The sequence below is a fragment of the Podarcis vaucheri genome, assembly GCF_965113315.1.
Source record: "Podarcis vaucheri genome assembly, chromosome: 10".
Lineage (NCBI taxonomy): Eukaryota > Metazoa > Chordata > Lepidosauria > Squamata > Lacertidae > Podarcis > Podarcis vaucheri.
This window is the reverse complement of record NC_138748.1, coordinates 10,600,174-10,613,746: the sequence shown is the minus strand read 5'-3', so window position 1 is coordinate 10,613,746 and position 13,573 is coordinate 10,600,174. Positions and strand designations below refer to the sequence as shown.

General features: G+C 43.4%; 1 protein-coding gene across 9 annotated transcripts in view; it reads right to left on the bottom strand.

The window, feature by feature from the left end:
• KIF21A (kinesin family member 21A) overlaps positions 1 to 13,573 on the bottom strand; it is a 99,284-nt gene that overhangs the window by 8,386 nt on the left and 77,325 nt on the right. For 4 of the 9 annotated variants that reach the window (XM_082239429.1, XM_082239430.1, XM_082239431.1 and 1 more), the window contains 5 exons: positions 10,653 to 10,763; positions 9,958 to 10,086; positions 7,223 to 7,261; positions 2,724 to 2,860; positions 1,203 to 1,383 (listed from right to left, as the gene is read on the bottom strand). In XM_082239429.1, the coding sequence (XP_082095555.1) occupies positions 1,203 to 1,383; positions 2,724 to 2,860; positions 7,223 to 7,261; positions 9,958 to 10,086; positions 10,653 to 10,763 (597 nt within the window). The remainder of the gene's footprint in view (positions 1 to 1,202; positions 1,384 to 2,723; positions 2,861 to 7,222; positions 7,262 to 9,957; positions 10,087 to 10,652; positions 10,764 to 13,573) is intronic. The other 5 variants (XM_082239432.1, XM_082239437.1, XM_082239436.1 and 2 more) reach the window with 3 other exon arrangements.

Sequence of the window (13,573 nt, the reverse complement as noted above, 5' to 3'; positions counted from 1 at the left end):
TTTTCTACTTGCCACTCTTCACCTAAGCTCATCATTGTTGTCCATAAAGCCTCTACACTATATGCTACCCAGGTGCTAAGTGCCCACCTGGAAGCAGACATTAAACAACAAAACACAGCATCTAATTTTCTTTCTTGCATCACCCCACTCTAAGACACGGCCATCTGTCTTAGGCTGCACATCTTAAAATTAGTAAATTCATGCAGTTTTTCAACTCAATGGGTTTTACAACAAAGTAGCTGGGTTTTAGCCTAAGAGCTTTAAGATTAACTACAGTGGTGCCTCGCAAGACGAAATTAATTCATTCCGCAAGTTTTTTCTTCTTGCGAGTTTTTCGTCTTGCGAAGCACGGTTTCCCATAGGAATGCATTGAAAATCAATTAATGCGTTCCTATGGAAACCACTTGCCAGGCTGGCGGTGCGGAGAAGGGCTTTTCTCCCCACCGCAAGCCTTCAGGACAGGTACGGGAACAGAGGGGAAGGGGCGCAGCGCTTCTCCTCTGTTCCCGGGGCTTGCGGTGGGAGGAGGGTTTTTCCTCCCCACCGCCAACATTCAGAACAACATTCTGAATGTTGGCGGTGGGAAGGAAAACCCTCCTCCCACCGCAAGTCTTCAGGACAGCCATCCGAAGGCTGGCGCGGGGAGAAGGGCTTTCCGCCCCACCGCCAGCCTTCGGAGGAGCCTTCCGAAGGCTGGTGCGGGGAGAAGAGCTTTCCGCCCCACCGCCAGCCTTCGGAGGAGCCTTCCGAAGGTTGGCTCAGGGAGAAGGGCTTTTCTCCCCACTGCCAGCCTTCAGTGGAGCCTTCCGAAGGCTGGCTCGGGGAGAAGGGCTTTTCTCCCCACCGCCAGCCTTCGGAGCATCCTTCCGAAGCCTGGCGGCGGGAGGAGGTCTCTCCGCCCCACCGCCAGCCTTCGGAGGAGGTCCGAGGACAGTGGGGAAGACGCGCTGTGCTTCCCCGCTGTCCCGGAGATTTCCCTATGGGCTTTCGTCTTGCGAAGGAAGCCCATAGGGAAATTCGTTTTGCGAAGCGCCTCCAAAACAGAAAACCCTTTCGTCTAGCGGGTTTTCCGTCTTGCGAGGCGTTCGTCTTGCGGGGCACCACTGTACATTTAACGTTAAGTACAATTTCCTCACCGCTCACTGCAAAATGGTATGCCAAACGTTAGTATTAAAATTCTGCTTTTCGGAGTTGCAACTTACGTTAGTGTTCGGATACACTTAGCAGAATCGCGGATGTCCCACACCTTAATATAAGACGTGGAGACTGTGAAGACCAAGCTAGTATAATTACAGTATTTTACAGATACTACATTGTTGGGATGACCACCCAGGGACATTATTTCCTGTCCAGTCACCAAATTCCATACTTTACATGTGCGATCTAAACCAAAAAAAAGCAGAACAAGAACAGCAAATTAAAAAGTGGATAACATTGTAATATACTGTGCAACACAGATATACTGTTTTGGTGTGTGAAACAACTTAGATACCACCCAATCACCACTAAATTGCAGGAGTAAGAAGCCCCATAAGAGCACAATACACATTTCTTATGCATTTTATATTGTATTTTATATTACAGTAGGCTTCACTGGTCTTTTAGCATACTCTTGTTTGGTTCCCAATTTTGCTGTGGAGATTTCATTACATCTTGAAGAGACGCTGAATAATGATAAAGGGGAAATCCCTTTTATTTAGAATCGCCCTTTTGCTTGGTTTTGGTAAGTAAGGAAGGAAAGGGCATGAAATGACTGTGGTCCGTGGTGAAATGGCCTGTTTGCTAATTTGGGAACGTCCTATGTGAAATGTTTAGCTTGCTATATGAGGTGTAACAGGAGAAAGGATGAACTAAGAGGGTTGGAGACAACACTTGGGTAATACTTGCTTAAGCAGGGTATGGCAATATAAGGAATAGCAATGGTCAGTTGTCTTCAAGATGATTATGCAGGGAGCGTGCTGAGGACATTGCCTGTTCACAATGTGCATGCCTCAGGAGTTGGGGCGATGTATGTAATGTGCCATAAAAGCTTATGTACACTATTAGCAATGCCACAGATGGCTGCTCTGAATCTTTCTGTGTTTTGTGAAACCATAACTGAACCTGTTTTGACATCCTAGGTGTGGTGTTACTTGCACCAGCGCTTCTACCTTTCATGCACACAAAATAAAGTCTGTCTTGATTCAGCCCCCCCTCTCTCTGTGGTGACTGACTTTCCGGCCACAGACCCTTGAAAGGGAAAACCTTCGATCTCTACCAGCGAAGCTCTCACAGAACCAGTGTTCTATATTCCTTGCAGCCTGTACACAAAACTACTTAACCGCCTCACTCTGAAACAACAGTGGCTTGTGAATAGCCTTGAAGAGAGCTCCACGAAGAACACAATGTGTTAGTTATCAGGACACCTATAGAGGTAGCCAAATTCCTCTTTCCCAGGAAGTTTCTGTGGTTGGTGAATCACCACTCCAGACTGTGGCTTCAATATCAAGCCAGCCTCTTACTCTCAATACCACTCCCTGCCTTCTTTAACTTCTGGCCGGATGAAGAATTCTGCAAAACTCCAAAGCTAGCAATTATTTGTGATAAAGACACTGCCTCACAGTGGATCTCTCCATCAATTGCTTGCCTCCCTTCTTAGTAGTCAGCTTTCTCTCTTTGGGTAGCCCCATGGGTATATGAAGAGGATTCAGAAAACTGCAAGACCAACAAGAGACATGTCAAACCTTTTGATCCTGTAAAGAGGAGGTCGTCAGTAGAATCGACACAAAGCACAGCCTTCGTATGACCTTCAGCAATGTGGATACAATGAATTGGAGAAGATCTGACGCATTTGGACGAAGAGAATGGGTTGATTATGCCTCTAGAAAAGGAAACAAATGATACAATGGATTAGAATTTGTGACAGGTCATTTCTCCACCGTACATCATACATTTCCCCCACCCTGCCAGACTCCTGAGAGATCTTACAGGGATCTGTAGAATAAGGCAGGCAAATGTGTTGACCTATTTATATACAGCAGACTGTAAGCTCAAGTATTCTGCTCCTACCACAAAGGACATTTCCACCACTAGCACTGATGGTGGGGTCAGCCCTGATCATTTTGTTGAGCCAAGAACACCCACTGGCATTGCTCTGCAAAAGCTGAGGCACATCTCAAGGTTCTGGGTTTGAGCCCCATTTTAGGTGAAAGATTCCTGTATTGCAGGGGGTTGGACAAGATAATCCTCACAGTCCCTTCCAACTCCAGACTTCTGAGACTTTCTAGAATTCCATCTGATTAGGGCATTGGGCGCCTTCTGCAATCCAGACCACCCACTCATACAGATCCAAATCTGTGCCAGAGAAACCAGCTCATCTAGAACATGGTCAGCTGAATAAGAATATCTGGTAGAAAAAACTTCATTAAAATTGTGATGCGTTTTTCCCCCAAACGAAAGGTCCTAATTTTATAATGTCATACATCCTGTGTTTGACGTTTTTAAAGCCACACCTTTAGCTCAATTGTTGAGGGGGAGTTTGGATTTGATATCCCGCTTTATCACTACCCGAAGGAGTCTCAAAGCGGCTAACATTCTCCTTTCCCTTCCTCCCCCACAACAATCACTCTGTGAGGTGAGTGGGGCTGAGAGACTTCAAAGAAGTGTGACTAGCCCAAGGTCACCCAGCAGCTGCATGTGGAGGAGCGGAGACGTGAACCCGGTTCCCCAGATAACAAATCTACCGCTCTTAACCACTACACCACACTGGCTTCAAATTGGGGATTCAAATTTGAGCCGATACCAATTTCCGCCCACTGGAAGTCGTGCGGTACAATTTTTCTCTGTGTCAGGATGTGTTTCAAAGCTGGTCTCCCCTTCATTTTTCCAGAGGCTTGTTTCAGGACATTTAACTATTGGCTCTGGTTGAATTTAGCCCTTATTGGTTTGATTCCTTTAGTACTGCTTGATTTGCAAGAAAGCAGCTAGATTAAAGTCATGTGAATTCTGCTACACTCATATGTATAGAAGGGAAATGTTTGTTTTTCCATGCATCTGGTCTCTTACATTTTTTTGCACTAAATTTAAAAATTAATGCTTTCAGGGCCAACTCAACCATATGGGCAGTTCAGGAGGCAGCTGCCTTGGGAAGCAGAAGCAGAGCTCAGGGAATGTTCATCATGTTGAAAGCAGCTTGCATGTTGCTTTTAGCATGGAATGTTTCCATTGCAAGCCAGAGTGGACCCCACAACCCTCAGATGTGAGAGCTTCTATGTGTACTCTCTGTTTACCTGGCTATGTACTCAACCTGCTCAGCAGCCCTGTGCTTGCTTTAAACATTGAGCAGCCCTTGTTTAAGAATACAGTGAGAGCCCTGACGAATCAGATCACAATCTCAATTTCCTGGAGCAAGGACTGGTCGTCTTAGAATTTGTTGATGCCATGGATTTCCAGCAGGGAACCATTTCACACATTAACACACCGAACTGGGTTCAGAGCCTTGGGGAACCACAGGGAATGCCCCAACTATGATTTAGAATGGGGCATGAGAAGAGAGGGGCCCTGAATTTTTGTGTCACACAGGTCGCTGCTGAAATTCAAGACCCCAAGGTCCGCCACCGATTATGACTTTTCCAGTGGTACCTTGGTTTTCGAGCATCTCAGAAGCCGAACGTTTCGGAACCCGAACACCGAAAACCCGGAAGTAATTGCTTCCGTTTTCGAATGCACCTCGGAAGTTGAATGACTTCTGCTGTGAGTTATTCAATTTTTCCAATTGAACTTGCAGCCACCCCTTTGTTGTCTAACATTTCGGAAGTCAAACGGTCTTCCGGAACAGATTACATTTGACAACCAAGGTACCACTGTATAATATTGTTGGATTCTTGCGTTCTGTTTTGGTTCATCTCTTTGGGTCCCTGACAGGGCAGAAAGGTAGCAGGGAAACTGCACAAATAAATGCATGAAGGAATTGTCCATGTGGGATGGAAGGATGCCTTTGCTTATTTTCTCATAGAGGCCGTTTCAGGTGAGGAAAATTTCCCATGTTTTCAACTCACTTTTCTATGAAGGGCTTAGCCTTTACAGAAATTGGAAGTATGAATGGGTGCTTAGACTGACTGGATACATAAAAAACTGATCCAGGGCTGGAGAACCCCATACCATCTGAATGTTGTTGGTATTCAACTCCGATCAGTCCCAGCCAACATAGCTAATGATCAGGAATGAGGCAAGTTGATGACCAGCAACATCTAGAGAGCAACAGGTTCCTCCTCGTCCCTGAACTAAATTGACTTTCAGTCTGCATGCAGTTTTGGGTTCCGTTAACAAAAGCGTTGCATCCATGGCAGAATTAACAGTAGTTAAGTCAAAGCTAAAATGTATTTTATCCTGTCAAACGGGGACATCAATACCCCTTGAAGCCTCCTTAGTGGGCAGAAAGGTGAGCTGTGTGTGTGTGTGTAAAATTTAATTTAAGTGAAAGTATTAAATTGGATGCCAAGTCAGAAGGAAGTGAGTAGCATATACATTTTGAGAAATGCAGTCGAAATTATCCTGGCAAGAAATGTATAGTCAAGGTAGATGCATGCAGCACGTGGAGCATTTAGTCTTCTAACCTGATGTGGCACTTAAGGAAGAATTGGACCCAATTCCAGATTTTCCTTACAAATGCAATTGCTTTCGAACAGGGGAGAAACTGAATTCCCTGCTGCTTTGAAGCTCCAGCATTTCGGACACAATAAAGGATTGCAGAGATGCCTATTGAAAGCCCATTGACGTTGCTTGCTTTTAAAAAAAAAACCACACACACACCCTAAAGTGGACTGCAGACATGCATAGTGCAAACCAGGTATCAGCAATAAAGAGAAGAGTAGAAGACTTCAGCAGAATTCTCAGGTGACACAGCAGAGAAGAGGTTACATATATCCTTGAAAAGGGCAGTGCATGGGTTGTGTGGCTGATACGCAATAAACTAACATAAAAACAACAACTACAAGGAAACCCTTACAAATGACCGTACTGGAGAGAGAAAGGGGGATGACTGTCCAAAGTAATGTGACAAACATCAAGGAGAAAAAGTGGGATGTGCTGAGAGATGCGCACATTGACCTACTTCCTCGGTTTAAATGAATGGAGGAGCTGTTGCAGGCAGAAGAGCTCTGTGTGCAATATAAAAGCTCACACACAGCTGAAAAATATGAGAATACAGTTGATCCTACCCCATGGCCCCATCACACTGTACTTTTACAGCTTTAAACAGCCACGGCTTCCCTCAAAGAATCTGGGAACTGTAGTTTGTTAAGGGTGGTGAGTGTACTTAAGACAGCCCTATTTCCTTCACAAAGCTACAGTTCCCATGGAAGAGGGATTATTGATTGTTAAACCACTCTGGGAGATGTAGATCTATGAGGGGAATAGAGTTTTCCTAAGTACACTCAGCACCTGGAACAAATTATAAGTCCCAGGATTTGGTACGGGGTGGGGGTGGGGAGAAGCGATGGATGTTTAAAGTAGTATGACACTGCTGTAAATGTATAGTGCATACAGGGCCAATTTGTCTGAACATGTAATCTGAATTCAGGATAATAAGAAATGGAATTCCTATCCCTTTCTGTATTCGGCTCATTTAGAAGTTGCTTATATATCTCCTAGCCTCTTTATTTATAGAAAGGAAACACAGTTATCTCTGCTCAGTACCTAAGCTATAGGAAATAAAAATGCTAGTAATTACTGCTATTTGCTCTTTTTTGGTGAAACAGATTTTCCCCTTCAGATATGTTATTCTGCCCATCTTTAGAATACAATATTATTGTGAACAACGGCACAGGATATACGAAAAAAACCCCTGACTTTTACCACACAGTTCAATATAGCTTTTCGCTATCAACAAAGCAGATTGAGAACAACAAAAAGGGTGTATATATTGACCTATCGTGTTTTCCAGGGATTTAAAAGAAAGAAAAATATGTGTTTAAACAAAAAGAAGTGAACCACACAAACACAAATTTTTGCCCATTGAATGCTATAAAAAGTACACATGCTGGACAAAGAAAAAACCCACACCAAATGTTTTACATTTCCATCACAATAAAAATATAATGATGCAAGGAACATATGAATGTTTTGGAGGGGACACGGAATAAAGAAAGCCATGCAGAAAAGAGTTAGTTAACTTAAGAACTGCAGTAAGGTATTAAACATATCAGTAAGATTCCAGAAGATGGGAAGGAGGAAGAGAGAGTACCTGTGTACCTCCGAGAGAGAGGAATCACTTTCATCAGACCTACAATGAACGGTGGTAGGATTACGGAAAAAGAATACAGGCATCAGCAGAGTAAAGATTCCATTGCAAAAAGAATGAACAATCGCATCTCTATGTAAGGAGGCTGCACCACTTTGCAGACTTTACTGAGTTTAGTAACTCTGGGGGAGTGAGCCACAAAATCTGTATCTTTCCCCAGTTACCGTTCATATAATAGAGACTCTTGTGCAAGCCATTTCCAGCTTCCTCAAGAATCCTTACAGAACTCGGTTGGGGGAGATCCTGATAAAATGGCTGCAACGTGCCTGCTTGTGTTTATGTTAATTAGTGCATGCATTATGAGCGGGGCTGGTATCTGCTTTGGAACCATGTTCAAAATTACAGTTATCTAGTTTAAAATAAAAAAAGATGTGTGTTTTCCCCAAAAAAACTAAATTGAGATTTGGTCATGTTATTTTTGCTTTTCACTTTGCAATGATTTAAAAATCATCCGGATTTAAAACATAGCAGTATTCCTTTAACAATTAAGGATATTGAAGCCTTCGTTTTGATAAGAAATCTAACGTGCCAAAATTTTGATTCTGGGTTACAATTGCTAAAGCTCAAAGCATACAAAACAGCCGTAAATGTCAATAGGTTGTATCCAATTTAGCCATACTCAGAGTAGTATATGTCTACTACTCATTGAAATGAATCCGCAAAGTTAGCACAGGTTCATTGTTCTCAGTGGATGTACTCTGAGCAGAACTTAGTTGGATACAATCCAGTATTTCCATTAGCGTATTGGCAGCTTTAGAATGGTTACTACTTTTAGCTGGTATATAAAACAGCTACAAGCATGGGCTTAAACTACGGGGACATTTGCAAGCAACTGTTAGAGATATGTATAGTAGCTGCAGACTTGCCGGGGAAAACATTAGATCGCAACAGCAGAAAGATCAGCAACAGGAGTAAAAAAGAAAAAAAGCCACCAGCCTACAATCAAAAGCTGAGAGTTAAACAAAACTGGGCAGCGTTTGAAGTTCAGCAATCTTGCAAGAGAGATTCTGGATCAACTCAAATATGTCGTCACATGAGAAAAATAACACTTGGAAGCTAGCGGCATTGAGATGTTCCTCTCTGGGTCGTATCCTATGCCAACAGCTCTACCCTAAGACATAGTTACAGGTAGGTGGCCATGTTGGTCTGCCGTAGTTGAAACAAAATTAAAAAATTAAAAAATTCCTTCCAGTAGCACCTTAGAGACCAAGAAAGTTTGTTATTGGTATGAGCTTTTGTGTGCATGCACACTTCTTCATGTGCATGCAGACACGGAAGCTCATACCAATGACAAACTTAGTTGGTCTCTAAGGTGCTACTAGGGACACGGGGGCGCTGTGGGTTAAACCACAGAGCCTAGGACTTGCTGATCAGAAGGTCGGCGGTTCAAATCCCCATGATGGGGTGAGCTCCTGTGGCTTGGTCCCTGCTCCTGCCAACCTAGCAGTTCGAAAGCACATCAAAGTGCAAGTAGATAAATAGGTACCGCTCCCGCGGGAAGGTAAACGGCATTTCCGTGTGCTGCTCTGGTTCGCCAGAAACAGCGTAGTCATGCTGGCCACATGACCCGGAAGCTGTACGCCGGCTCCCTCGGCCAATAAAGCAAGATGACCGCCACAACCCCAGAGTCGGTCACGACTGGACCTAATGGTCAGGGGTCCCTTTACCTTTACCTTTAAGGTGCTACTGGAAGGAATTTTTTACCCTAAGACATGTTGTTTATGGGTGCTGAATAAGAGCACCTGGAAAATTCATTTGTGTAGGAACACCCTAACTGTAAGAATATTGACACCCGCCGTGTCGCTGTGCTGCTGAGCCTAGCAAAGAAGTACTCTTGAGACTTAAAAGGACACAGCATGCAAAAACAGACAGTGCAAGCTGAAAAGGCCACTCTGCCCCACAACTGCCTTGAGATGGGCTGGGGTAAAAGAAAGCCAGAGAGGATCAGGCAGTGGTGGATGGGTGGTTGGGCGGTGAGCATGTAATGGCAGCGCCCTTCTCAGCTGGTCTGCTGCCTTGAAGCAACCTTCTCCCTGCGCCTCTTGAGCAGGCCCCAGCCCTGGTTTAGAGGGAATATAACTCATATATAAGGGACGCGGGTGGCGCTATGGGTTAAACCACAGAGCCTAGGACTTGCTGACCAGGTCAGCGGTTCGAATCCCTGCGACGGGGTGAGCTCCCATTGCTCGGTCCCTGCTCCTGCCAACCTAGCAGTTCGAAAGCACGTCATGTGCAAGTAGATAAATAGGTACCACTCTGGCGGGAAGGTAAAAAGCATTTCTGTCCGCTGCTCTGGTTTACCAGAAGCGGCTTAGTCATGCTGGCCACATGACCCAAAAGCTGTACACCGGCTCCCTCGGCCAATAAAGTGAGATGAGCACCAGAGTCGGCCACGACTGGACCTAATGGTCAGGGGTCCCTTTACCTTTAACTCATATAGAAGCACAAGAAATAAGATTCATCAGGAAACAAGAGATGGAACCGTGGCAATTCCATGCCATTTCTAAAAAGCTACTTTGAGAGGTTGGGAGTGGGGACAAACAAGAGGAGAAATAGCAAGTATACTTTCAGTCCCTGGCCAGAGAAAGCCAGAACATTAACATTTTTTAGCTATGTTTTCGGCTTATTGTGTGCGCCTTGGGCGATGTGGGAATCTGGTCTTTCCCTTTGCGACTTACTTATCCAGCTGAACTGATGTGTTTCCCTGAGAAACAGTGAGACGACTAAAAACATTCAGTTCATTACGGGGCCGGCTTGGTGGGGAGGAAGGAGGTGACAGACTAGCCTCTGAGGTTCCAGAATCTGAGCTACAAGAAAAAAATCAAACATTAAAAGCCTCTTCAAATTAAAAGGGGAAAAAAAGAAAATGAAATTGTTAGAGAGGTTAAAAAAAACTAATGAAACATGCCTCAGAACAACTCATTGGTGCCCTGCTTGCTTAATCAAGAAATGCAGTTTGCATGCTCCCCTGACAGAACAGAAATATAATCCTTACACAGTTATTTTTTAAAATCTGCTGGCCACAAGATGGCAGTGTACTCAGACATTTATTGATTTTTAAAAGTTAAGCAATACCTAGAAAAGGGCAGAGTAAAATGAAAGGATTCAAGGATGAAAAAATATAGGGCTGTGTATCTTTCAAAGACACTGAAACCTTAAAAAAAAAAGACAGATGTTGCATTGATATTCAACGCAATGAAAAGAAACTTCTTGAAGGAAAACAAGTATTTATCTATTGCATTTATATCCCATTTTTCTTCCAAGGAGCTCCAGGTGGCTTACATTTTACCCTGACAACAATGCTTTCAATATTTGTAACTCTCAAGCAACATTATGTTTATTAATATGCAATATCTATACATATATATCTTACTGTTTTTGCTCTTTTGACTTTGGTTTATCTGGAGATTTCTCATAGGTTTTTCTCTTTGATAAAGGTGAGGGTTCTGGTAGTTTCTTTTCTGTCAGAGATGACTGCCTAGACCTGAGAGAACAGAAAACATTGCCTATTTCTTATTCTGCTTATTTCTCTTCACTGAATTTTATTTTCGTTCTTTATACACTCTGAGTTCCAATTCTATACAAGAGAAGCAGACAAAAATAAATAAAATGTTTTGAGGTAAATTCACAAGTATGCATTTAAAAAAATAGCAAAATGGCATTAGGTGCTTTCAAGTTCCCTTTGTCCAGCTGCTCTGATTGTTCTTCATATACGACATCTAAAGTCCATGCCATCATTGTCCAAGTTTCCAAATTACTTCTTCATTTCACCCCAGTCACAAGATTTCAGTGGAAGCTTTGTATATATTCAGTTGCAAGTCAGAGCTGGTTCATATATGCATTGCTTATCACTTGATTCCTGAATGGGTAAGAAAAGTCTATAATGGGTAAGTAAAATCTATGGGACTTGGGTAGCGCTGTGGGTTAAACCACAGAGCCTAGGACTTGCTGATCAGAAGGTCGGCGGTTTGAATCCTCGCGACGGGGTGAGCTCCCGTTGCTCGGTCCCAGCTCCTGCCAACCTAGCAGTTTGAAAGCATGTCAAAGTGCAAGTAGATAAATAGGTACCGCTCCAGCAGGAAGGCAAACGGCATTTCCGTGCGCTGCTCTGGTTCGCAAGAAGCAGCTTAGTCATGCTGGCCACATGACCCAGAAGCTGTACGCCAGCTCTCTTGGCCAATAAAGCGAGATGAGCGCCGCAACCCCAGAGTCGGTCACGACTGGACCTAATGGTCAGGGGTCCTTTTCCTTTACCTAAAGTATATAAACCTCCAGATGTTGCCAAGAGAGAATTCCTATTATCCCTCACCATTGACCACGCAGGATGGGGCCAGTGGGAGTTGGGAGTCCAAACAACACCTGGAGTTTCTCCATCCCCGTTTAAAATAATTTCTATATGACCTCTTTACTTAAGTCTCAAAGCGATGTGCACATTAAAAGACATGGCAGTATGCAAAATAAAAAATAATTAAATATAAAATACAAAACGATATATAGAATAAAATGCAGGCATTGGAGGGATCTCTCCTTAGATGCCAATATGAAATCCTCTAAACTAGGCATCCTTCCCAATATTTAGGTTTCATATTTACATATAGGAAGCTTTTTTCTACTTTTGATAGAGCCAATCACTGCAGTCTGAGTGGTACATCCCAGACACAAGTATTTTTCCACCTCAGAGGGAGGGAGATCTAAGAGGACACCTTTCATCTACTTCTAAGTAACACCTTTTATTTTTGCGCTGATATGTGACGTAACTGTAGAACAAGGCATCTGCAAGGAGGAGACAGGAAACCGTGGTTTGAAGTTGGCTTGTTTCAAATAAAAATATGGCTAAAATTATCCACAGCTTGTTGGGTGTGCAGAAATTCAGAAGCTTTTACTTTGGGTTTTGATTAAGCATAGTTTGTTGTTATTTTCTGCATTGTGGCCATAATGCCAAAATGAAGTCTTGTGGCATCTTAAAGACCAACAAATTTATTGTGGCATAGGTTCCTGTGGAGTGCACCTGATTAAATGTGTTAAATGCGTTTCCGTGCGCTGCTCTGGTTCGCCTCGGCCAATAAAGCGAGATGAGCGCCGCAACCCCGGAGTTGGCCACGACTGGACTTAATGGTCAGGGGTCCCTTTACCTTTTTATTAAGATGGCCAGCATCTGGAAATAATGCTATGAAGATAAGGGACTGAGGCAAAGACAAGCAGAGCCGCCTACCTGAAAATTGCTTGATGACACAGTGATGTTTTGACCCACAGGGGTCTTCAGAAGCCCTTTTCAAAGCTTTACAGACACCCTTTCAATCTCTGAAAATGCCATTTTCCCAGAGCCTCGCCCTTACCTGCTCCACACGTGACATCATTTATGACCTCTTGCTCAGTGATGTCATACATGATGTCATGTGCAGGGCAGGGGGCATGGCTTGACCCAAAAAGGCCTCACGGGCCAAATGGGGAGGGGGAACTGGTGGCCCTGATTAGGCAGGTGAGCCAGAGATTCCCCGTCCCTGACTTTAAGCATCTTAGGTGTACACCCTAAAATAAATTAAAAGTGGTTCTCAGTAAATCAACCCATTTTAAACACTTTTGCATTTGTTGTGGAAACTAAAAGCAAACAAATATTGCACTGGAGCAAAGGGAATCAGTACACTGACTTCGAAAACTAAAGAAATGTGTTAAAAATTGCAGCAGTTGGGGAGGGGGAAGATTACCTGGACCCTGGATTCCATGACAAAATAACTGATTTTTGTAAGTTGTGTGATGCTCGAAGATCATTGCTGGGTTCTCAGTCTTTACACTTTACTGTTTACCCTGAGTAAAGCATTTTTTTTAAAGAGTGGGTGCAAAAGCATTGAAGCCAAGACTGTTAATAACAGTGCCTCCCAGGAGCATTTTAATGCTTACTTCTACTGCCACAAGCAACATGCATAAAAAGTGAAATTATTAGAAATCATTCTGAGCTGCTTGCTGCTGCTGCAAAAAAAAGAATTGATAGCTTTATTGTAGCAAGTAGATTAATACAGAAAGTTACACATATTTTTCACTGTTTGCAATTTAGTTAATTTTACCAAGATCTTCCTCATATATGTGAGGGATTTGTATCTAAAAAGTTCTGTGTTATTTTACATTATCTAGTTAAAAATTCCTGTGTGGTGCAGGAATAAGATTCCTACACACTGTGGGTTAAACCACAGAGCCTAGAAGGTCGGTGGTTCGAATCCCCGTGACAGAGTGAGCTCCCGTTGTTCGGTCCCAGCTCCTCCCAACCTAGCAGTTTGAAAGCACGTCAAAGTGCAAGTA